The sequence below is a fragment of the Macaca fascicularis genome, chromosome 9, assembly GCF_037993035.2.
Source record: "Macaca fascicularis isolate 582-1 chromosome 9, T2T-MFA8v1.1".
NCBI classification, from domain to species: Eukaryota; Metazoa; Chordata; class Mammalia; order Primates; family Cercopithecidae; genus Macaca; species Macaca fascicularis.
In genome coordinates, this window is record NC_088383.1 from 78,252,584 (window position 1) to 78,276,836 (window position 24,253).

The 24,253-nt window shown below is 43.3% G+C and overlaps 1 protein-coding gene across 17 annotated transcripts in view; it reads left to right on the plus strand.

The window, feature by feature from the left end:
* The window catches only part of PBLD (phenazine biosynthesis like protein domain containing), a 46,015-nt gene that overhangs the window by 17,026 nt on the left and 4,736 nt on the right, over positions 1–24,253 (plus strand). For 10 of the 17 annotated variants that reach the window (XM_005565706.4, XM_074001977.1, XM_045362088.2 and 7 more), the window contains exons 2-8: positions 5,170–5,312; positions 15,376–15,475; positions 15,984–16,082; positions 20,040–20,149; positions 20,239–20,268; positions 22,650–22,738; positions 23,008–23,186. In XM_005565706.4, the coding sequence (XP_005565763.1) occupies positions 5,229–5,312; positions 15,376–15,475; positions 15,984–16,082; positions 20,040–20,149; positions 20,239–20,268; positions 22,650–22,738; positions 23,008–23,186 (691 nt within the window). In that variant the 5' untranslated portion in view covers positions 5,170–5,228. Of the gene's footprint in view, positions 1–5,166; positions 5,313–15,375; positions 15,476–15,983; positions 16,083–20,039; positions 20,150–20,238; positions 20,269–22,649; positions 22,739–23,007; positions 23,187–24,253 lie in introns of all 17 variants that reach the window. The other 7 variants (XM_065521015.1, XM_074001978.1, XM_074001981.1 and 4 more) reach the window with 1 other exon arrangement.

The following is a 24,253-nucleotide window of genomic DNA, read 5'->3' on the forward strand; positions in this document are numbered from 1 at the left end:
CATTAAACTAAAAAGCTTCTGTACAGCAAAGGAAACAATCAACAGAATGAAGAGACAAAGTATGGAATGGGAGAAAATATTTGCAAATTATACATCTGATAAGGGATTAATATTCAAAAAATATAAGAAACTCAGCCAGGCATGTTGGCTCATGCCTGTAATCCTAGCACTTTGGCAGGCCAAAGCAGGCAGATCGCTTGAGCCCAGGAGTTTGAGACCAGCCTGGGCAACATGGCAAGACCCCCTCTCTACAATAAATATAAAAATCAGTCAGGCGTGATGGTGCATGCCTGTAGTCCAGCTACTCAGGAGGCTGAGGTGGGAGAATCACCTGAGCCTGGGGAGGTCGAGGCTGCAGTGAACTATGATTGATTGCACCACTGCACTCCAGCCTGGGTGACAGAGTGAGACCCTGTCTAAAAAAAACGGCTGGCCTGGTGGCTCACGCCTGTAATCCAGCACTTTGGGGGGCCGAGGTGGGCAGATCATGAGGTCAGGAGATCGAGAACATCCTGGCTAACATGGTGAAACCCCGTCTCTACTAAAAATACAAAAAAAAAATAGCCAGGCGTGGTGGCGGGCGCCTGTAGTCCCAGCTACTCGGGAGGCTGAGGCAGGAGACTGGCGTGAGCCCGGGAGGTGGAGCTTGCAGTGAACCGAGATTGGGCCACCGCACTCCAGCCTGGGGGACAGAGCGAGACTCCATCTCAAAAAAACAAAAAAAAAGATAAAGAAAAAAGGAAGAGAGAGAAAATAAAGAAACTCAATAACAGAAAGAAACTCAGTAACTACTGTTTAGAAGGACGGGGTTTCACCATGTTGGCCAGGCTAATCTGGAACTCCTGACCTCAGGTGATCCATCTGCCTTGGTCTCCCAAAGTGCTGGTATTATAGGCGTGAGCCACCGCGCCTGGCCAATTTTAGTTCAGTGCTTCAAACTGAAAACACACTGAAAGCCCAGTGTGCTTTCAGCGGTATACGTTAATGGTGTGTACCCATACAACCATTTTGCTTTTTATTTTCAGTATTCAATAAATTACATGAGATATTCAGCACTTTATTATAAAATAGGCTTTGTGTTAGATGATTGCCCAACTGAAAACCAATATAAGTGTTCTAAGCATGTTTAAGGTGGGCTAGGCTAAGCTATATTTTTTGGTAGGTTGGGTATATTAAATGCATTTTCAATTTATGATATTTTTAACTTATAATGGATTTGTTGAGATGTAACCCCATCAAAAGTAGAGGAGTGTCTATATTTATGCAATAGAATATTATTCAGCCATAAAAAGAAGAAAATCCCATCATTTGCATCAACATGGGTGAACCTGGAAGGCATTATGCTAAGTAAAGTAAGCCAAATGCAGAAAGACAAATACTGCATAATCTCACTCATTGAGGAATCTAAGAAAGTTGACATCATAGAAGTAGAGAGTAGAATGGTGGTGGTCAGAGGCAGGGGTGGTTGGAGGAGGGGAGTGGGTGGGGAAATCTGGCCAAAGGATACATAATTACAGTAGATAGGAGGAATAAGTTCAAGAGATCTATCGTATAGCACCATGACTATAGTTAATAAGACAATATACTGTATTCTTGAAAATTGCAGAGAGTGGATGTTAAGTGTTTTAATCACAAAAATAATAATTATGTGAGGTGATGCATTTCTTAATTAGCTAGATTTAATGATTTCACAATGTGTGTATATATATATACACTTAAAAACATTATATTGTACATGATAAATATTATTTTATCTGTCAATTAAAAGAAACCATAAAGTAAAAAGAAAATTTTTCTTTCAGATTTTGATTTAAAACTTACTTACACTTTGTAATGCTTTTTGATACTTATTTTCTTTTCACCAACTGAAAAAAAATAGATGGTGTTTGGATACACTTTTAATGCCAGTACTCTATTATTAAGTGTATTTTCTTTCTTTTTTTCTCTCTTTTTTTTTTTTTTTGAGACAGAGTCTCTCTCTGTCACCTAGGCTGGAGTGCAGTGGTACAATCTCAGCTCACTGCAACCTCAGCCTCCCGGGTTCAAGCGATTCTCTTGCCTCAGCCTCCTGTGTAGGTGGGATTACAGGTGCCTGCTATCATGCCTGGCTAATTTTTGTATTTTTAATAGAGACGGGGTTTCACCATGTTGGCCAGGCTGGTCTGGAACTCCTGACCTCAAGTGATCCACCCACCTCAGTCTCCCAAAGTGTTGGGATGACAGGTGTGAGCCACCTTGCCTGGCCTACATATTTATATTTTCTTTTTCTTTCCTTTTTCTTGAGACAGAGTCTCGTTCTGTCACCAGGCTGGAGTGCAGTGGCGTGATCTCGGCTCACCGCAACCTCCAACTCCCTGTTCAAGTGATTCTCCTGCCTCAGCCTCCCTAGTAGCTGGGATTACAGGCATGCACCACCACGCCCAGCTAATTTTTGTATTTTTAGTAGAGACGGGGTTTCATCATGTTGGCCAGGATGGTCTTGATCTCCTGACCTCATGATCCGCCTGCCTCGGCCTCCCAAAGTGCTGGGATTACAGGCATAAGCCACCATGCCTGGCCAATATTTATTTTTTTCAAATAACTCAACTGATATTTATTAATGAGTAGCCTAGTTTTGAGGCGGAAGTCATAAGCAATAGTGAAGTGGGTTCTTTTTTTTTTTTTTTTGAGACAGAATCTCACTCTATTGTCCAGGTTGGAGTATAGTGGCATGATCTCAGCTCACTGCAACTTCCGCCTCCCAAGTTCAAGCAATTCTCCTGCCTTGGCCTCCCAAGTAGCTGGGGTTATAGGCATGAGCCACCACACCTGGCTAATTTTTTAATATTTTTGGTAGAGATGGGTTTCACCACATTGGCCAGGCTGGTCTCGAACTCCTGACTTCAAGTGATCTGCCTGCCTCGGCCTCCCAAAGTGCTGGGATTACAGGCGTGAGCCACCGCTCCGGGCTGTGAAGTGGGCTCTTTTGTGCTAACAGCTACAGAATAACAGGAATTTGCGTTGACAGGAAAACTGTAAACAAACTAAGACTATTACAGAGGGACAAATATGTCTCACTCTCCGCAGGAACATCCATAGGCAGGTTTAATGACTAAGCTATTTGGACAAGAGATTTTCCTACATTTACATGGCACATGGAACCAAGATTAAAATTCAAGAGAATGGTCTCAAAACACACACACACACACACACACACACACACACACACACACACGCCCCATGCAGGCCAGGTGCAGTGGGGCACACCTGTAATACCAGCACTTTGGGAGGCCTAGGTGGGAGGATCACTTAAGTCAGGAGTTCTAGACCAGCCTGGCCAACATGGCAAAACCTCGTCTCTACAAAAAATACCAAAAGATTAGCCAGGCATGGTGGCACATGCCTGTAATCCCAGCTACTTGGAAGGCTGAAGCAGGAGAATCGCTTGAACCCAGGAGGCAGAGGTTGCAGTGAATGGAGATTGTGCCACTGCAATCCAGCCTGGGTGACAGAGTAAGACTCTGTCTCAAAACAAAACAAAAAAAAAGAATAATCTAAGAAATGCAAATGAAAACAAGATATTTTAAAATCTATCAGATTGGCCAGGTGCCATGGCTCACGCCTGTGATCCCAGCACTTTGGGAGGCCAAGGCGGGCGGATCACGAGGTCAGGAGATCGAGACCATCCTGACGAACACGGTGAAACCCCATCTCTACTGAAAATACAAAAAAATTTAGCTGGGCGTGGTGGCAGGCGCCTGTACTCCCAGCTTCTAGGGAGGCTGAGGCAGGAGAATGGCGTTAACCCGGGAGGAGGCGGAGCTTGCAGTGAGTGGAGATCGCGCCATTGCACTCTAGCCTGGGCGACAGAGCGAGACTCCATCTCAAAAAAACAAAACAAAACAAAAAACTATCAGATTAGCAATTAGTCAGACACTCTCATATACTGTCTAAATTGGTATACTTTTTCTGCAGATAAATTTAACTGTTTAAGTTAAAACATCTGTACGCTTTGACCCAGGGATTTCACTTTTAGGAATATATATAAAATAATCAGGAACACAGAACAAAATTTACATTCAGCAGGTTTGATCACTGCATTATCTTTATAAGTGAAAAATTAGAAACAACTTAAATATTCACCCAAAGGGATATGGGTAGACAACTTAGAGCATATCCATAAACATATTGTAACTCATTAAAATGATGTTTTTGAAGCATTTGGTGTCTTTGGAAAATACTCATGCTATACAGTATTTTCCAATTGTATTGGAATGGCCCTCCAATTATGCTATTTTATATAAGGGACTTGAGCATCTGTGGGACTATGGTATCCTCAGGGGGTCCTGGGATCTATCCCCTGTGAATACAGAGGGGCAATTTACTGTTAAGTGGGTAAAAATTCTGATAAAAGCTATACATCCAGAGCATTCATAATGTTATTGCTAATTTGTGCACTTATGGGTCTTTATTTTCCAAGTGTATTATAATCAGCATATTTTAAAATTAAAAAATGCATTATTTTAAAAAAGGGTAATAATATTCATTGGGAGACTGTAAGCAACATACATGCCTCTTGGACGTTTCATGGACTTCATTAAAAACAGAGCCTAAGCTAGTTCTGGCTACTCTAAGAAAGACTATGATTGTGCGGCTAAGTTCTATGTATAATACGAAAAGTCAGTACAAAATATGGGAAAAAAATCAATTTAGCCAGTATTTTAAAATGAATTTCATTTTAGAGGTTTTAAAAAGTTAGGGGATTGGCTGGGCACAGTGACTCACGCCTGTAATCTCAGCACTTTTGGAGGCCGAGGAAGGCAGATCACCTGAGGTCAGGAGTTTGAGACCAGCCTGGCCTACACTGTGAAACCTTGATGCTACTAAAAACACAGAAATTAGCCAGATGTGGTGGCGGGTGCCTGTAATTCCAGCTACTCGAGAGGCTGAGGCAGGAAAATCGCTTGAACCGGGGAGGCAGAGGTTTCAGTGAGCCGAGATCAGTGCTACGGCACTCCTGCCTGGGCAACAGAGAAAGACTTTGTCTCAAAAAAAAAAGAAGTTAGGGGATTATACGACTTTAAATATAGTATGTTTGAATAATTGCTTGACTTTGTGTCTGGGAACTGTTCTTTGCGTCTGGACACCAAGTAAAACATTAACTTTTTGATTTTTTTTTTTCCCAAGAAGAAGACATAAAGCAGGCTACCAGCAATTTTGAGAACTTGCAAAAACAGCTTGCAAGGAAAATGAAGCTTCCTATTTTCATAGCAGATGCATTCACAGCAAGAGCATTTCGTGGGAATCCTGCTGCTGTTTGCCTCCTAGAAAATGTAAGTGCTTGGTTTTGAATTACAGTACCTGCAATTCTAGATTCCTGTAGAAACAATTACTTATTTTAAAAGACTGGTTTCACCTATTCGTTTACCAGTTTGGTTTGTGTGCTTTGCCATCATATCAGTAATGTTCATGTATGCAGGTTGATTTTGACCAAAGTATTTGATAAAAATGCCTATGCCTCAGGTACGTCCAGTGAAATGAAGATTCAGATAAAGAGGAACTAGAGCCGATTTTAAAAAAGGAGAGCTACAGCTACCTTTTAGCCATCAGGTTTTCATTTAGTTAGCACCAAGTGTTGAGAATGAAATTAGATGAGTTCTGTGTGACTAGACATAGCCGATTTCACATTTAGCATAACAGATCCTAGCTGAGTATCTTTAACCTTACCTATAGCTCAGGCAATTAGAAATTCTTTTCAGGATCAAGAAAACGAGACATTTTGCAAGGAATTAAGTAGTTAAGTAGAGAGGTAGAAGGAATTAAGCTATAATATATAAATAACTTATTGAAAGACTCATTTTTAAAGTGGCTTTTTGATTAGGATAAATATTAATGGAATAGTTAAATATTAATGGAATAGTTAAATATTAATAGAATAGTTAAAAAGATAAATATTAATGGAATAAATAGTTAAATATTGTTAATAGTTAATATTTAAATATTGACCCTCAAGGTCAAGGAATATTGACCTTGTGTTGGTCCCTAAGTAGTAAGAAACAAGGTAAGGTGTCCTTTCACTCAGAGCAGTTAGCACAGAAGTAGATTATCTGAAAATTACTTCAAGAGGACAGTTAGCAATTGATGATCTTAAATAAGTCATATTAAGTTGGGCAAAGTGTGTGTTGGGGCCTTCAAGGACAGTGAATCTCAACCTGGCTATACATGAAAATCACCCAAGGAACTTTGAAAATGCTGTCTTCTAGACCAATTACAGCAGACTCTGGGAGTGGGGGGCAGCAGTGTTTTGTTTTGTTTTGTTTTGTTTTGTTTTGTTTTGTTTTGTTTTTGAGATGGAGTTCTGCTCTTGTTGCCCAGGCTGGAGTGCAATGGCGTGATCTGAGCTTACTGCAACATCTGCCTCCCAGGTTCAAATGATTCTCTTGCCTTAGCCTCCCGAGTAGCTGAGATTATAGGTGCCCGCCACCATGCACAGCTAATTTTTTGTATTTTTAATAGAGATGGGGTTTCATTATGTTGGCCAGGCTGGTCTTGAACTCCTGACCTCAGATGATCCACCCACCTCAGCCTCCCAAAGTGCTGGGATTACAGGCATGAGCACTGTGCCCAGCCAGCAGTGTTTTTTTAAAGTTTCCCAAGTGATTCCAGTGTGCAATCATGATGGAGAACTGGGCTGGGTACGGTGGCTCTTGCCTATAATCCTAGTACTTTGGGAGGCTGAGGCAGGAGGATTGCTTGGGGCCAGGAGTTTGAGACCAACCTGGCCAACACAGTGAGACCCTGTCTCTGAGAAAAAAGAAAAAAAAAAAAAAGGACTGCTGAGGTGAACATTGTTTTCTTATTGCTGTTGTTGTGTTTTTTAATTTTTAAAAAATTTTTTTTATAAAACAGAAATGGGGTCTCGGTATGTTGACCAGGCTGGTCTCAAACTCCTGGATTCAAGTGATTCTCCCATCTTGGCCTTCCTAAGTGCTCAGATTACAGGCCTGAGCCACTGCACCTGGTGGAATATTATTAATTGACTCCTTTTCACACTTCTCCCTCAAGTGGAGCAGTAAGATGGCCATCCAAGAGTCCTTGTCTTACCTTAACTCTACATTCATTATGCAGACTTGAGCTGGTGTTTTCTCTCCACAAAATGCAGAAGGTAATAAAGTTAATAAACTTTGTCCATTATTACAAGAGCTTGGGAAGATTAATATGAAAACAATTAACCACATTCCAAATCATGACTTTTCTTCAGAAACAATCTGGCAGACACAACTTCCTGTCAAGGAATTGTGGAATTGACTATAACTGCTTGTCAAAAGTCTTAATACACTTGCCCCATGTCCCCATGTAATATCCTTGAAGAGTTTTGACAGTAGTTTATATTGAATAGAATATATTCCATTTTTATCAGATAACAAGAATTGGATTATTCTCCAACTTACTCCTTTTATTTCCAGTAAATTCACCAAACATCAGATTTATAGGATTGATCTCTCTCTCTCTCTTTCTTTCTTTTTTCCTCTCTCTTTCTACCTATGTCTCCATTAAAACATATTTTGTATGTTAATTATATATTTGGAAAAACTAGGAAATAAAAATTTAAGCAAAGAACTTGTAGTTTAAAACAACATGCTTTAGTATGAATGGAAGAAGGAAAAAGAAGATAAGGAAGTCCATGATTTGGGGACGCTCTCTAAAAAGTTTTCCAATTCACTTCTTTTGAGGCTTTTGGGCCTGTGAGACCAGGATAATTTCATGGCCTGTCAGGGACACCTGAATAGGTATCTAAAGATTAGTTTGCTAGGCCTCTTAGTCATGCTTTTCCGCTCTTTGGATGTGAGAATCTTGTCCTCCTGGAGGCGAAGGTAGCACTTTTCCTAATTCATAATCAATAAAAATTATAATAGAAGTATAAATGGTGGTGTCTGCCCTTGGGTTCGTTGTCCTGAGATGGTGGAGAGAATACAGGTGGCCACAGGAAAATGTCAGAGATAAATAGACGCTAAACCTTATAATATTGACCACAATTCATTCAGCCAGGCTCTGGGCTAGGAGCCAGAGGTACAAAGGTTAACAAGTGCACCCGCCCTTGAGGTGCTCAGAGTCTAGTGCGGAAAATGGGCATGTAAACTGATCATTATTCAGTAGTCACCACAGAGGCTAAAAGACCTGAAGGTACCAGGTACAAAGGTACCAGGACTCAGAGAATGGAATAATGTTAGGTTTTATGAGGTAAAAACACTTCAGATTTTAAGTGCAGGGCTTCAGAGAAATTTTTTTTTTTTGTAGCTTTGTTTTAAATTATTCAAAATTTGACCAGGATGAGACTAACCACAGGAAAACCTGCTGGATAGACTAAAGACTAGGTAGGTCATGGTGCTTTGAGCTTTTTGAACATTTGATAAAAGACTACTAAAAGTAATGTAAAAACTTCTGAGTAATAAAGTTCAAGAGCTTCTATAATATTCTAAAGGATTTTTTGTTTGTTTTCAAGACAAGTCCGTTTTTCAACTTTTTTTATTTTTTATTTTTTTTGAGATAAGCAATCTTCCCACCTCAGCCTCCCAAAGTGCTGGGATTACAGGTGTGAGTCACCATGCCCAGCTGACATTTTTAAATTTTTAAATTTTTCACATGAGAAGCATATAACACTATATATTAGGTGAAAACAAAAACAGATTAAGGTCTAAGTGGAACATAAAACAAATATTTGAAAAAAATTTAACAAAAATTGTCTGGGTGCTGTGGCTCACACCTGTAATCCCAGCACTTTGGGAGGCTGAGGCAAGCAGATCACCTGAGGTCAGGAGTTTGAGACCACCCTGGCCAACATGGTGAAACCCTGTCAAATTAGCCAAGGTTAAAGACCAGCCAAAAATTAGCCAGGTGTGGTGATGTATGCCTGAAGTCCCAGCTACTCCAGAGGCTGAGGCAGTAGAATTACTTGAACCTGGGAGGCGGAGGTTGCAGTGAGCTGAGAAAGCACCACTGCACTCCAGCCTGGGTGACAGAGTGAGACTCTGTCTCAAACATAAATACATAAATAAATAAATAATTAAAAAAATTGATGGTGTCCTCAGATGCCTGACAATCCGTTTGACAATAGAGACCTTGTAGAAGCATGGAAAATGTGTAGAAGCAATGTAAAAACGAAAACAGACACATTATGATGACAGCTGGTAAAAAACTAGAGGGACCCATGACTAGCTGCTGGTTGTGCTGGCAATAACCAGTGGTGCTTTTCTTTTTAATTGTATTTTTTTTTTTTTTTTCAGAGACGGGACATTGCTCTCTCCCCTAGACTGGAGTACAGTGGCACGATTATAGCTCACGGCAGCCTTGAACTCCTGGGCTCAAGCTATCCTCCTGCCTCAGCCTCCTGAGTAGCTGAGACAACAGGTGTGCATCACCACGCTCAGCTAATTTTTATTTTTTGTAGAGACAGGGTCTTGCTCTGTTGCCCAGGCTGGTCTCTAACTTCTGGCCTCAGGGGATCCTCTTACCTCAGCCTCCCAAAGTGCTTGGTCAAGAGCCACTGCACCCAGCTTAGTGTTTTGTAGATTTTAGCTTACAAGTTTTCCACTTCCTTGATGGTTTTAGAACTTTCTCCATCCAGGTGTGTTGACTTTACTGGAATCTTGTCTACAGCAGAGGGACAAATGAACAATAAGGACTGATAAGTCAGGGCTGTCATATTCAGGCTGCCATATTTCAAAACTGCCACAAGATGGGAGTATTTTAAACCTTTACTCTGATTTTCTGATCATTCATCTTTGTGGGTCATAGGGTGATGGAGCCTCAGTATCCCAAAGCAGTGCACTGGAACTCAGAAAGGCAAACATCACTCTGTTTTTGCTGTTGGAAATTTGATTCACATGAGACGGCCAAAGGGAAATGGATATTAAAGCAAGGGAATTCATAACTGTTGGTTTGCGACTGTTTTGTGCAGTGTTTGAAAAGAAGCTTCTAGTGTAAAATGGAAAAATTGTTGGAAAGAAAAGCCAATATTTTGAACGAACGCATCCTCTCTCTTTTGTTTGTAAAGCTTTCAAAGTTGAAGTCTCTCCATGATTCACCATTGTCTTGACCTTTGGTTGCAGTGTAGGAATTCAGTGAAAGTCCAGCTGCCAGTGGTACATGTTGTGGGCCGCTACTGTTAAACTTTCCACGTGTCTGTGGTCCCTCAGGCAAATAGCAGGTGCATTTTTCATTGTCCTGAAATAGAAGTTACAGTTATATAAATTCAAATTGCAAGAAACGCAGTATACCAAGGTAGAGAGGATTAAAGAGCTGGTGGGCAGTGGAGTTTGCATCCTAGCTAATGTGTGAAAGGGCCCATTTGCAAAGAAATCTATTACCAATAGATGGTGAGCTTCACTACAACGTAGATGTTTTAATACTTTTAAAGACTTATCCTAAAGGTCACAGGGAGCTATAGACAAAGAAAGTAAGGACAAAGATGGGAAATTTGGCCAGATCAGATAGAGGAAGGACTAGCAGGCACTTTAGGTTTCTGCAGGCAAGAAGGCAAGTCCAGGAAGGCCAGCAAAGGCTTTTCTTGATCACTTTTCGATTACCACTGAGACCTGTGATTGCAGACTCTGCACTAAGGGGCTAAAATACCTCCCAGTTTCTATCAGGTGTCGTGTGCATGGGCATCTGGACCAGTTTCCACAGAAAACATTCAACAGGCCATGGGAAGTGCTTGAGTTCAGTTGTTAACATTGTTGTCTTGTTGACTGGGACTTTCCAGCGGCCCCCTCTACTCCTCTACTTAGGTGGGATTTCTCACTTATCCAGGCCCATAGGTGCCCACAGGTGGGACAGGTACTCATCCCACCACATTTTCATCATCCTATTTCTAGAATTCTAGAGTGTCCGTTATGTTAAAGTTTAATCTCTGATTTAACAAGAGAACAGGCGGGTGCAGTGGCTCATGCCTGTAATCTCAGCACTTTGGGAGGCCGAGGTGGGCGGATCACCTGAGGTCAGGAGTTTGAGACCAGCCTGGCCAACATGGTGAAATCCCATCTCTAATAAAAATACAAAAATCAGCTGGGTGTGGTGGCACGCACTTGTAATCCCAGCTACTCAGGATGCTGAGGCAGGAGAATCACTTGAACCTGGGAGGCGGAGCTTGCAGTGAGCTGGATCGCACCACTGCGCTCCAGCCTGGGTGACAGAGCGAGATTTCCTCTCAAAAAAAAAAAGAAAGAGAGAGAACAGAAGTGAGATCAAGAAACTTGCCTAAGAAGCTATCCTAATACAAAGCCCTTTGCACACACTTTTCTGTCCAAATCACTGAAATCTCCCCTCTTTTCTAAGTTCACCACAAGGCCTTATCTTTAAAGTTTTAGAGTATTTATTGTGAAAATCTATGTGTCTCAATTACATATTCTCTAGTATTGTTCACAGTTGCTGTCTGTGGCTGTCTTGACTCCCCACCTAGATGCTAGATCCATGGCTTATACACGAGGGTTTCTCAAACTTTAATGTGTACACGATCACCTGGGGAGCTTGTAAAAATGGAGATACTGATTCAGAAGGTCAGAGGCCCAAGATGGGGGGCCTTGGACTCTGCATTTCTAACAAATCCCCTTAGTTGTGTTGCCATGCTCCTGGCCCACACAGCACTCATTAGTTGGTTGATTGCTGTTCTGTCTTAGAAACCTTTTGGGGGTCCATTTTCTCTGCTAGACATTGGTTTTCCCTGTCTGTAGCATGTTAAAGGGTTAATAATCGTTTGTCTTTGTGATGGGCAGGCCATGTAGTATGGCTGGTTAAAGCATGACTTTGAGCCACTCAAATAAAAAGCTAACATGTATCAAGTACCTACTATGTGTTGGGCACTGGAATGAGTTATTTCTCTTTCTCTCTCTCTCTCTCTCTCTCTGTTTCTTTCACTCTCTCTCTGGGTGAGCTGGGGCGTAGAGGCGCACACCTGTAATCCTAGCACTTTGGGAGGCCTATATGGGCGTATTGCCTGAGCTCAGGAGTTCAAGACCAGCCTGGGCAACATGGTGAAACCCCATCTCTACTAAAATACAAAAAATTAGCCGGGCATGGTGGTCTGCACCTGTGGTCCCAGCTACTCAGGAGGCTAAGGTGGGAGAATCACTTGAACCCAGGAAGCATAGGTTGCAGTGAGCTGAGACAGTGCCACTGTACTCTAGCTGGGGCAACAGAGTGAGACTCTGTCTCAAAAAAAAAAAAAAAAAAAAGAGGGCTTATTATGTTTCCTGCCATGATTGATTGATTGATTGATTGATTTTTCAGACAGAGTCTCGCTCTGTTAACCAGGCTGGAGTGCAATGGCAAGATCTCGGCTCACTGCATTCTCTGCCTCCCGGGTTCAAGCGACTACTGCCTCAGCCTCCTGAGTAGCTGGGATTACAGGCGTGCACCACCACGCCTGGCTAATTTTTGTATTTTTAGTAGTGATGGGGTTTTACCATGTTGGCCAGGCTGGTCTCTAACTCCTGATCCAGGTGATCCACCCACCTCGCCCTCCCAAAGTGCTGGGATTAGAGGCATAAGCTACCACACCTGGCCCCTGCTAGGATTTTTATGTCAGCTGGTAGTTTTAAAATCATGACTGATTTTTCACAATAATCACAGTTTTATGCCCTATACAATTATATGGAACATGTTTCAAAAGATTTTGAATCAAAGACAAAGAGTGTTTAATTTGCATAACTCAGAGAAGTGAATTATGAATCTATTAATATAAAATTATAATTTTTCTGGGTTTCAGGAGATCAAGAGCAATAAATCTGGCCAAAATAAAAATGCATTTGTCTTGAAACTTCTTTAAAATTCTAAATCTAACTAGTAGATTTCAGTTAGAAAGAGTTTCAGGAGATCAAGAGCAATAAATTTGACCAAAACAAAAACGCGTTGTCTTGAAACTTCTTTAAAATTCAAAATCTAACTAGTAAGCGTTTTATTGATTAAAAATGGATTTTTCTTCTCAAAACAAAAACATATTTCAAGTCCACTTTTGTTTTTTGTTATTGTTTTTGTTTTTGTTTTGAGACGGAATCTCGCTTTGTCACCCAGGCTGGAGTGCAGTGGCGCGATCTCGGCTCACTGCAACCTCCGCCTCCCAGGTTCAAGCAACTCTTCTGCCTCAGTCTCCCAAGTAGCTGGGATTACAGGCACGTGCTACCACTCTCGGCAATTTTTTTGTATTTTTAGTAGAGACGGGGTTTCTCCATGTTGGCCAGGCTGGTCTTGAACTCCTGACCTCGTGATCTACCTGCCTTGGCCTCCTAAGGAGCTGGGATTACAGGCGTGAGCCGACGCTCCCAGCTGGGTCCACTTTTTTCTTTTTTTTTTTTTTTTGAGACGGAGTCTCACGCTGTTGCCCAGGCTGGAGTGCAGTGGCACGATCTCGGCTCACTGCAAGCTCCGCCTCCCGGGTTCCCGCCATTCTCCTGCCTCAGCCTCCTGAGTAGCTGGGACTACAGGCGCCCGCCACCGCGCCCGGCTAATTTTTTGTATTTTTAGTAGAGACGGGGTTTCACTGTGGTCTCGATCTCCTGACCTTGTGATCCGCCCGCCTCGGCCTCCCAAAGTGCTGGGATTACAGGCTTGAGCCACCGCGCCCGGCCCACTTTTTTCTTGAGTTGAGGAATGTGTGTGTGTGTGTGTGTTTGTATGCATGTATATATCTTCACAATAAACCTTGACTTAAGTGCTATTATTCCCATCTTAAAGGTGTGGAAACTGAGGCCATAAGATTAAATGACTTGCCCACTTTTACACTGCTACTAGGGCCTCACCCAGGATAGAAATTCAATTCTGTTTTCAAACCCACATAATTTTTTAAAACATTTTATTTTGAAAAATTAAAAACCTACAGAAAAGTTTCAAGAATGGTACAGTGAACATGCATATTCCCTTCCCCTAGATTCACTAGTTGTTACTATGTAAAAAATATTTTTTTAGAGTCAGGTTCTCATGATGTTGCGCAGGCTGGTCTTCAACTCCTAGGCTCAAGCAATCCACTCTCCTTGGCCTCCCAAAGTGCTGGGATTATAGGCATGTGCCTGGCCAGTTGTTACTATTGTCCACATTTGCAAAGCCCTCATTCTTTTTCTTTTTCTTTTCTTTTTTGTTTTTGAGACAGGATCTTGCTCTGTCACCCAGGCTGGAATGCAGTGGCACAATCATGGCTCACTGCAGCCTTGACTTCTGGGCTCAAGTGATCCTCCCACCTCAGCCTCCCACGTAGCCTGGACCATAGGCAAGCACCACCATGCCCGGCTAAATTTTTTATTTTTATTTTTTATAGAGACTGGGGGGTGGTCTTGAACTCCTAGTCTCAAGCAATCTTCCTGCCTTGGCCTCCCAAAGTGCTGGGATTACAGGCATAAGCCACCATGCCCAGCTAAAGCCCTTGCTCTTTTTTTTTTTTTTTATCTTTTTTACAGAGACAGGGTCTTACTATGTTACCCAGGCTGGTCTTGAACTCCTGGACTCAAGCTATCCTCCCTCCTCAGCCTCCCAAAGTGCTGGGATTACAGGCGTGAGCCACCACGCCTAACTAAGCTCTCATTCTTAATCACTGTAGTGTTTATTAGGTATATTGTGGTCTTAGGATATTATATGATCTCTCTGTTTAATTTCTTCATTTGTAAGGGTATAAAAATATTTACATTGAGGGTTTTAAAAATGAGATTAAGTGAAATAATGTACTTAGTTTTTCAACAAATGTTTGTTGACCTCCTACTGTGCTGGGGTGAATACCAGGCATTGTTCCAGGTCCGGACAAAGCAAGACAGCACAGTCCGTACTCCAACAGAACTTAGAATCAGAGGTGGGGAGGCCAGACGATAAAGGGCATACCAGGCAATTTCAGGACATCTAAGCACTGGTGAGGAGACAACACCTTAAGCACAGTGGTCTGGGAAGGCTTACTGGAGGAGGTGACCCCTGGCCTGAAGCCCTTCCCACGAAAGGGAGTAAACCATGCAAAGACGGGGGAGGAGTGGTCCAGCCTGCCCAGAGTGAGTGCTAAACCTCTTTTTCACCAACAAAGCAAGGGAGATTGGGGTACTTCCTTGCATGGCGTTTGTTTTTAGAAGAGAGCACACTCTGTCAGCTAGACTAGATCTTAATGTGACAAAAGACAGGCCAGGCCAGCCAGTTTTTCACAGTCTATTCCAGCTTGTACATTTATAACTCTTCTTCACAGGGTACTGCAAACATGGGTTTCTGAGAACCAATCTTTATAAAAGTGTCTTGAATTCCTTGGTAATTATTTCCTTTTAAGCATATAACTTTTATTATTAATAAACTGCTTTTAAATTAATGGTAGTTGTTGTCCAAAGGAAGTCTGATCTGTGTTACTGAAACCTCAATGATCTTATGTTTCTAATTAAGGAATTGGAAGAAGACATGCATCAGAAAATTGCAAGGGAGATGAACCTCTCTGAAACTGCTTTTATCCGAAAACTGCACCCGACAGACAACTTTGCACAAAGTAAATATGCTTTTTTTTTTTTTTTTTTTTTAAAGAACTGCTCTGTCGCCCAGGCTGGAGGGCAGTGGCATGATCTTGGCTCACTGCAACCTCCACTTCCTGGATTCAAGGAATTGTGCCTCAGCCTCCCAAAGTGCTGGGATTATAGGCGTGAGCCACCGCTTTACAATCATTCTTGAATGACACCAGAAATTATTTTTAGGTGGGGGGATGATCTTTAAGGAAAATGCCCCCTTATTATTTGCATGCAGACAGTAGATAGAGCGGGAGATTCTGATTTGGTTTTCAGTTCATCTGGGGGAGAGGGTGTTGGTGAACCTGAATGTTTCCATTCCAGATCTAGCACTGGGGAGCCCTACGATGCTTGCCTAGCCATCATTCCTCCTTTTACAACATGTTTTGGCTATTCATCATTCTAGAGAAATATTTAGGAAAGAAGAAGATGAGAAATCTGTGACCTGCTTACATGGGAATGATCTCATCTCTCTTTGGCTTTTCCTACCCTCAGGTTCCTGCTTTGGACTAAGATGGTTTACACCGGCAAGTGAGGTTCCGCTCTGTGGCCACGCCACCCTGGCTTCTGCAGCTGTGCTGTTTTACAAAATAAGTAATGTGATTTTCTTTAATGAATCTAACACTTAGCAAATGGCTTTTTTTTTTTTTAAGTTCTCACACAGACTTATTCTGATGGTCCAAAGTGACTGGTATAAAGACTTTGCAGAGTTTACTTCATGCTATTCGTAATGCAGAAACAAAACTAGCGACCTTCAATAGCACTTTTACCTTTCTGAGTATGTGCCCACCATCACTGGAAAGCTGCAGTCAGAATGCTATTTTTTAAACCGGAGATCTCTGGTCTTTGTGAAGCTTGCATGGGCAGAATTGTCATCTCATACGATATGAGATTGGGGACCAACAGGAACATTTCACTCCAATTATTTCCCCTCCCACATTGAAATTCATTTCACAGTAAGAGATTCTTCAATAAACTTTCTTTTTTTTTTTTGAGATGGGGCCTGGCTCGGTTGCCCACGCTGGAGTGCAGCGTTGGGATGTCAGTTCACTGCAACCTCTGACTCCTGGGCTCAAGCCATCCTCCCACTTCAACCTCCAAAGTAACTGGGACCACAGGTGCACACCACCACACCTGGCTAATTTTTGTATTTTTGGTAGAGACGGGGTTTTGCTGTGTTGCCCAGGCTGACCTCAAATTCCTGAGCTCAATTGATCCACCCACCTTGGCCTCCCAAAGTGCTGGGATTACAGGCATGAGCCACCACGCCCAGCCAATAAGAGCTTCTTTGCTCTGAATTTTAAAGATTCCTGGGCCCCCACTGTATATATACATTCACCTTAAGAGGAGTTGCAGCACCTTAATTCTGCCAGTTTCTATCTTAGCTGCATTTAGTTTAATGGACAAAGATCAGGGCCTTGTGGGGATGGGACAGAGGAGAGATTCCTGGGAAATGCCCTAAAACAGGAGGTGGAAGCAGCCAGAAACAAGCATAGACAGCAAACGGAAATGGAAACAAGGAAAGAAACAGGATAATACGACAGAAGGTCACTGTGGGGGTTGGGCAAAACCCCGTCTCTACTAAAAATACAAAAATTAGCCAAGTGTGGTGGCGCATGCCTGTAGTCCCAGCTACTCAGGAGGCTGAGGCAGGAGAATCGCTTGAATCTGGAAGGCGGCGGTTGCAGTGAGCTGAGATTGTGCCATTGCACTCCAGCCTGGGCGACAGGGCAAGACTCCGCCTCAAGGAAAAGAAAAAAAAGAAAGCAGGATTGAATAGAGGGAGAAATTGAACTGCAGAGTAGTAGCAACAAAGAAAGGCCTAGGCCAAATCCATGGGGAGCTCTAAAGCTGGACATTTTTTCAAGTAGTATAGTTCCAAGTAGAGGCAGAGATTCAGGCCTTTTTATCCTCCATGGACCAGTCCCCAAAACCTGGAAAAGATGTATGACTTTGGGCAAGGTAGCTCTACTCAGCCAAAGGTAACTCCAAGAGAGTGACTCAGTTGAGAGCTGTAGGCCGCCAGCACTCTGGGCAAGCAGGGTCAGGGCCGGGTGTAGGCAGAGCCAGCAAGGCCCCAGGTTGCAGCTGAGAGCAGGTGCCTCCTTACATTTTGTACCCTATGGTACTTCCTTGCCTCATGGAGTCCCAGTCCTGAGGCCATGGGTCAGACATAGAATCTGGATCAGCACCCACTAGAGAAGGGGAACTTTGGGCTAAAGGATAAGATGAAGCATCTGTGGGATGAGCTAGAGTGAGAGGAGGAGCATCCCAGGCAGAGGCTAGCAAGTACAAAGCCCCTGGGACCTGTCTATATGATTGGCAGGGATAAAGTTGAGAGGCCATATAATATAATTCAATATACATTTCAAAAAGATGATTTTGGTATCTGTGGATAGGGGACACATGCAAAGGCAAGCAGACATTCTGAAATGTTTAGGAATTGAGTCTTGAAAAATAAGATTTACTGAAATTAAATTGAGTGTCTTTTGTTTTTTTGTTTTTGTCTTTTTTGAGATGGAGTTTTGCTCTTGTAACCCAGGCTGGAGTGCAATGGCAAGATCTTGACTCACTGCAACCTCTGCCTCCTGTGTTTAAGCGATTCTCCTGCCTCAGCCTCCCAAGTAGCTGGGATTACAGGCGCCTACCACCACGCCTGGCTAATTTTTGTATTTTTAATAGAGATGGGGTTTCACCATGTTGGCCAGGCTGGTCTCAAACTCCTGACTTCAGGTGAACCACCTGCCTCGACCTCCCAAAGCAAGATTGAGTGTCTTTTGAAAACTGGACTCCACATGGGTTGGTTTGATGCTGAGGTTTGGAATAATAACACCCTGGAACCCCCCATAGGGCAGTCTTAAGGTTAGATAAGATATGAAAAAATGCTTTGTAAATAGTAATGTCTTATATCGATCATAATGAGAAAAATTAAGCTTTGTGTTTCCAAATGTCAATTTTATGCTCAATGAAAGTTAATAAGTCAAAGTTCTTCACCTTTGACATGTGATTTAAGTTTTACAGAAATATTAAGAGAGAGAAAAGAATTAGGTCACCATTCTTTGTTTTCACTAAAAATGTTACACACACTGATAAGTAGCCCAAGCTGCATCAGTAACAGGGGATGGCAGTATTTGTGGTGCATTCTTTAAATCACATTGCTGTGTAAAAAGTTTGGTTTATTTAGGATAAACCACATTTATTTCATATAAGACTGATATTTACAACTTAAATGTTTTGTTATTCCCTTGGCATATCTTAGACTAGAACAGGTTATGACTCTATGGTTGTTGCTGCAGGATATTTTAAAATCTGTATTAGAAACATTTTAGACTAGGTGCAGTGGTTCATGCCTGTAATCCCAACACTTTGGGAGCCAAGGCAGGAGGATCTCTTCAGTCTAGAACTTAGAGACCAGCCTGGGCAACATAGTGAGACCCTGTCTTTACAAAATATTTAACAATTATCCAGGCATTATGGCTCATGCCTGTAGTCCCAGCTACTCGGGAAGCTGAGGATTGCTTGAGCTCAGGAGGTTAAGGCTGCAGTGAGCCAGTCCCCAGCCTGGGCAACAGAGTGAGACAGTTCCTCAAAGAAAGAGAAAACATTATAAAAGGTAGGTTTAATGTATTAACCTCATTTTATAGATGAGGAAACCGAGATTTAAGGAGGCTGGCCAGGTGTGATGGCTCATGCCTATAATCTAAGCACTTTGGGAGGCTGAGGCAGGTGGATCACTTGTGGTCAGGAGTTTGAGACCAGCCTGACCAACATGATAAAACCTCGTCTCTACTAAAAATACAAAAATTAGCTGGGTGTGATGGTGCACACCTGTAATTCCAGCTTCTTGGGAAGCTGAGGTGGGAGAATCACTTGAACATGGGAGGCAGAGGGTACAGTGAGCTGAGATCGCGCCACTGTACTCCAGCCTGGGCAACACAGTGAGACCCTGTCTCAAGAAAATAAAAAAAGGGCCGGGCGCAGTGGCTCAAGCCTGTAATCCCAGCACTTTGGGAGGCCGAGACGGGCGGATCACGAGGTCAGGAGATCGAGACCATCCTGGCTAACACGGTGAAACCCCGTCTCTACTAAAAACTACAAAAACTAGCCGGGCGAGGTGGCGGGCGCTTGTAGTCCCAACTACTCGGGAGGCTGAGGCAGGAGAATGGCGTAAACCCGGGAGGCGGAGCTTGCAGTGAGCTGAGATCCGGCCACTGCACTCCAGCCTGGGCGACAGAGCGAGACTCCGTCTCAAAAAAAAAAAAAAGAAAATTAAAAAAGGAGGCTAAGTTAGTAAGGGCACAGTAAGCAGTAAAGAGCTGGGATCTGAAGACTTGAAGTATGACGCCATATCCAATCAGTTTTGTTCTTGGTTCTCAAGTTAGAATCTAGTGAGAGTTTTCTCCATTCTAGACCCCAGCAACCCAAACCTCGCTCCATCATAGAAAAGGATGGCATTGCCAGAAAATCTAAGATAATGCAAAGGTGTTTGAAATGGACATGTACATATATGACAAAGTTAATTTCCTATTTCTTGATTCCTATTTTGGCCAGAAAACATGAATAGCACACTCACGTTTGTCACTCTGAGTGGAGAACTAAGGGCCAGACAAGCAGAGGATGGCATTGTCCTGGACTTGCCTCTTTATCCAGTGTACCCCCAGGTCAGCTCTTTGTGATTATTGCCCTAAGCCGTGTACAACTGACAGCTCTCCTGTTTTATAATAATTTTGTTTTTTTCCCCCCCATCTAGGACTTCCATGAAGTAGAGGACTTGATAAAGGTTGGTAAAAAGAATCAAACCTGAACCTAGTTATTTGTTGTTGTTTGCACACAAAGATTTGGTACCATTTGATCCCTAAAGATAGGCATTCTACCAATATAAATGTTACAGTGTTTCAGGTTTGAATTTTAATATTCAGTCTATTTGGTGAGAAGGTTGACCAGTTTTCCTTGGCTCCTGATTGTCAGTGCTGGCCCCATGGTAGGATGGAGGGAAGAGACACTGTTATGTGACAGGCTGAAAGGCACAAAAGAACCAATGGAGGTGGTGAAGAAGAGAGAGAATGGGATGTCTTAAGGAAATGTAAGTTTCTGGGAGGAGACCAGCCTCTAGGGAAATTAAGGGATGTTGAATTTCTGTACTTTTCTAGCTAGAAGGAGAGGAATGGGTCCCGAGCATGGCCATGCTAGTTCAGGTATGAAAGTTTTGGAGACAAGACAAATTTAAAAACAAACTGCTTTAAACATACTGGTAAGAAAGTGGAAAAAACCTTATAATGGTAGACCTTGTTCATGGTAGAAAGAACTTAACTTATCCTCAGTCAGCATTTATTAAATGGGATAACAAAGGGTTGTAAGTATTGTCATTTTGTGTTCTTCCCTAGAAACTGGCAGTAAGATTCCCAGCCGAGAATTAAACTTTTTTTTTTTTTTGAGACGGAGTTTGCTCTTGTTGCCCAGGTTGGAGTGCAATGGTGTGATCTTGGCTCACCACAACCTCCACCTCCTGGGTTCTAGCAGTTCTCGTGCCTCAGCCTCCCGAGTAGCTGGGATTACAGGCATGCATCACCATGCCTGGCTAATTTTGTATTTTTAGTAGAGATGGGGTGTCTCCATGTTGGTCAGGCTGGTCTTGAACTCCTGAGCTCAGGTGATCTGCCCGCCTCGGCCTCCCACAGTGCTGGGATTATAGGCGTGAGCCACCGTGCCCACCCTTAAACTTTCAAATCAACATATGAACCCATGCAGATAAGGGCAGGGTTCGAGAGACTAAGGCTCTGGAGAACAGATGGGATCTGGCTGTAGGAGTTCCCATTTCTTGAGGAAGTGATGTTGATCAGCCCATAGTCACAGAGGCAGAAAACCCAAGTACCACCCAAGGCAGAAGGAATTCTGGATGTGGGAACTGGAGTGTCTTGGCCTCTAACAAAGATTAGAGAACCTGAAGCCACCTAGTGACTACCATACAACTACCATGTAATTACCATCTGCTGGGCCTGGCAGCTAGGGCTGGTGCCAAAGGATGGCTTGGTGGTGTGGGAAGGGGTTATCTCCTCATAATCCCCCTCAATGCCCCAAGCCACCCTCAAACAAACATACAAACAAATGATGTTCCTGGATTTCAGCAAGATTATGTGCAGTCAGGTAGAGTGAACCAGGGTATCTTGAGAACAGGTTATGTTATTGATCTGTCACATACAATCTAGTGAAAGTGTTGTGCTTGCCAAGCAGAGCAGCGTAAGACGAGCCCTCTAGTCCCTACTTCCAATCAAACTGCTAGCCCTGAGTCCTTGCCACGTGGAATGTTCTAATTGCTGCTGCAGATACTCCACATATATGATTTTATTTAAACCTCATAGCTCTAAGAGGTGGACATGAGGCCATCTCTAAAGATGGTGGACAGTAGGGATTTAGAGCTTTTTCTCTGACCTTCTCAGACCTGGGCCAAGAGATGTGTGTGTGTGTGTGTGTGTGTGTGTGTGTGTGTGTGTGTGTGTGTGTGTGTGTGAGAGATCTTTGGCCTTTCTAAGTCTCTTTCTCCTTCTCAGTGGGGAGAATACCTACTTGAAGGAGTTGTGCATTGAGGCACATAGTAGGCACTTGTGAGCAATGCCTATTTTTTTTTTTTTTTTTTTTTGAGACGGAGTCTCACTCTGTCTCTCAGGCTGGAGTGCAGTGGTGCGATCTCAGCCAAGTGATTCTTGGCTCACAAGTGATTCTTGGTTCACCAGGTTCAAGTGATTCTCTTGCCTCAGCCTCCCAAGTAGCTGGGATTACAGGAGTGCACCACCATGCCCGACTAATTTTTGCATTTTAGTAGAGATGGGGTTTTGCCATGCTGGCCAGCCTGGTCTCGAGCTCCTGACCTCAGGTGATCCACCTACCTCAGCCTCCCAAAGTGCTGGGATTATAGGTGTGAGCCACTGCACCGGGCCGCAATGCCTGTTTTGAGGCTCACAGAGGCCTGTTTGGTAGCCAAGAGACTGACCATCCTTGGGGAACACCTTAAGCTCTGAAACTGCACTAACACTCTTGGGGACTGGAGACGATGGGTGTGTTTGGCTCACAGTGGATGTTCAATGAGAGGTCATTTCCTATTTGAGGGGATCAAGGACTTGGCCCAGGGCATGCCCCTGAGGAGTTTTTGGTCTGTCTCCACAGACTGCCATAGGCAACACACTGGTCCAGGACATCTGTTATTCTCCAGATACCCGAAAGCTCCTCCTCCGCCTCAGTGACACTTACAACAGGTAAGATTTTTGGTCGTATCAGCACTTTGGGGAGGGCTGAGTGCCCAGATTTATAGCTCTGCCTTGGTCTGGCTGTGCTGTGTCTAGTCAAACCATGATTTACGCCGCCAGAGCGTTTCTTTCCCCAGTAGGAAGACATTCCCACTTGTTCTTCCCTGCTTTCCTGCTGAGCTGTTTGAGCAAGCTGCAGCCTGGCCTGTTTTACAGAATCTGTGTGGTGAGTGGGCTGTGAAATGGGTTTGTCCTAATCCGTCTCATTTATGAACCAGGTCATTTCTGGAGAACCTGAAAGTGAACACGGAGAATCTGCTGCAAGTTGAAAACACAGGGAAGGTGAAAGGGCTTATTCTTACCCTTAAAGGAGAGCCTGGTGGGCAGAGCCAGTCGTTTGACTTTTACTCCAGATATTTTGCACCGTGGGTTGGTGTGGCTGAAGACCCAGTGACAGGTACTTTTTACTTGAGCCCAGGCGAGGGTTAAACAATGGAAGAGGAGGATCACACATAGTTATTAAATGCACTTCATGTGACCTTTCAGGTGGCTTGGGTTTTGAGCTGCCTTATTCCTCTATCTTTCCCCATTCCTACCATCCCTTCACTGAAGTCTCACATGAAAAACGTGAAATAGAGCAGGCAGATAGCAGGGTTAAACCTGAGTGTCAGGCAGCCTGGGTTTACACTCCGAGCTTCCTAGCTCTTGACCTTGGGCAAGTGACTTGACTTTTAAAGTTCTCAGTTCCCTGCTCTATAAATTGTATGTAATACCTGATAGGGGTATAACAACACAGTGCCTGTTAAAGGCTTAACACAGTGCCTGGCACATGGTAAGTGCCCAATAACTACTAGCTGTTATATTGTATTCTGTTTTTTTGAGATAGGGTCTCATTCCATCACCCAGGCTGGAATGGAGTGGCACGATCTCAGCTCACTGCAACCTCGGCCTCCCAGGTTCAAGTGATTCTCCTGCCTCAGTCTCCCGAGTAGCTGGGACTACAGACGTCCGCCACCACACCTGGCTATTTTTGTATTTTTAGTAGAGATAGGGTTTCACCATGTTGGCCAGGATTGTCCTGAACTCCTGACCTCAAATGGTCCCTCCTTGGCCTTCCAAAGTGCTGGGATTACAGGCATGAGCCACTGCACCTAGCCAACTACTAGCTATTTTAATATTAACAACAAAACTAGCTCCTTGAGCCAACACTTCTAGATTGTCTGCCACCTGGGAGCAGAGGGATGAGTCAAAGATGGGGAGAAATGTCATGACTCCTACTCTCACCCTCTTTGGGAACAGTGGGCTGCACTGCAAAGGACGAGAAAGCTTGATGTGGGAGGATGTGGGTGGGATGGTGAAGGGGCCACAGGAGGCTGGGCAGAGCCTTCAAGGCTCCGTTCTGGTAAGATGACAGGGCCTGGATGGCTCAGTCACTCTGTGAGGAACAAAACACGTGAAATTCAAAACTCAGCAAACAAGCACTTTTAAAGACTCAGGAAAATGCCCAACAATATCCAAACAGTC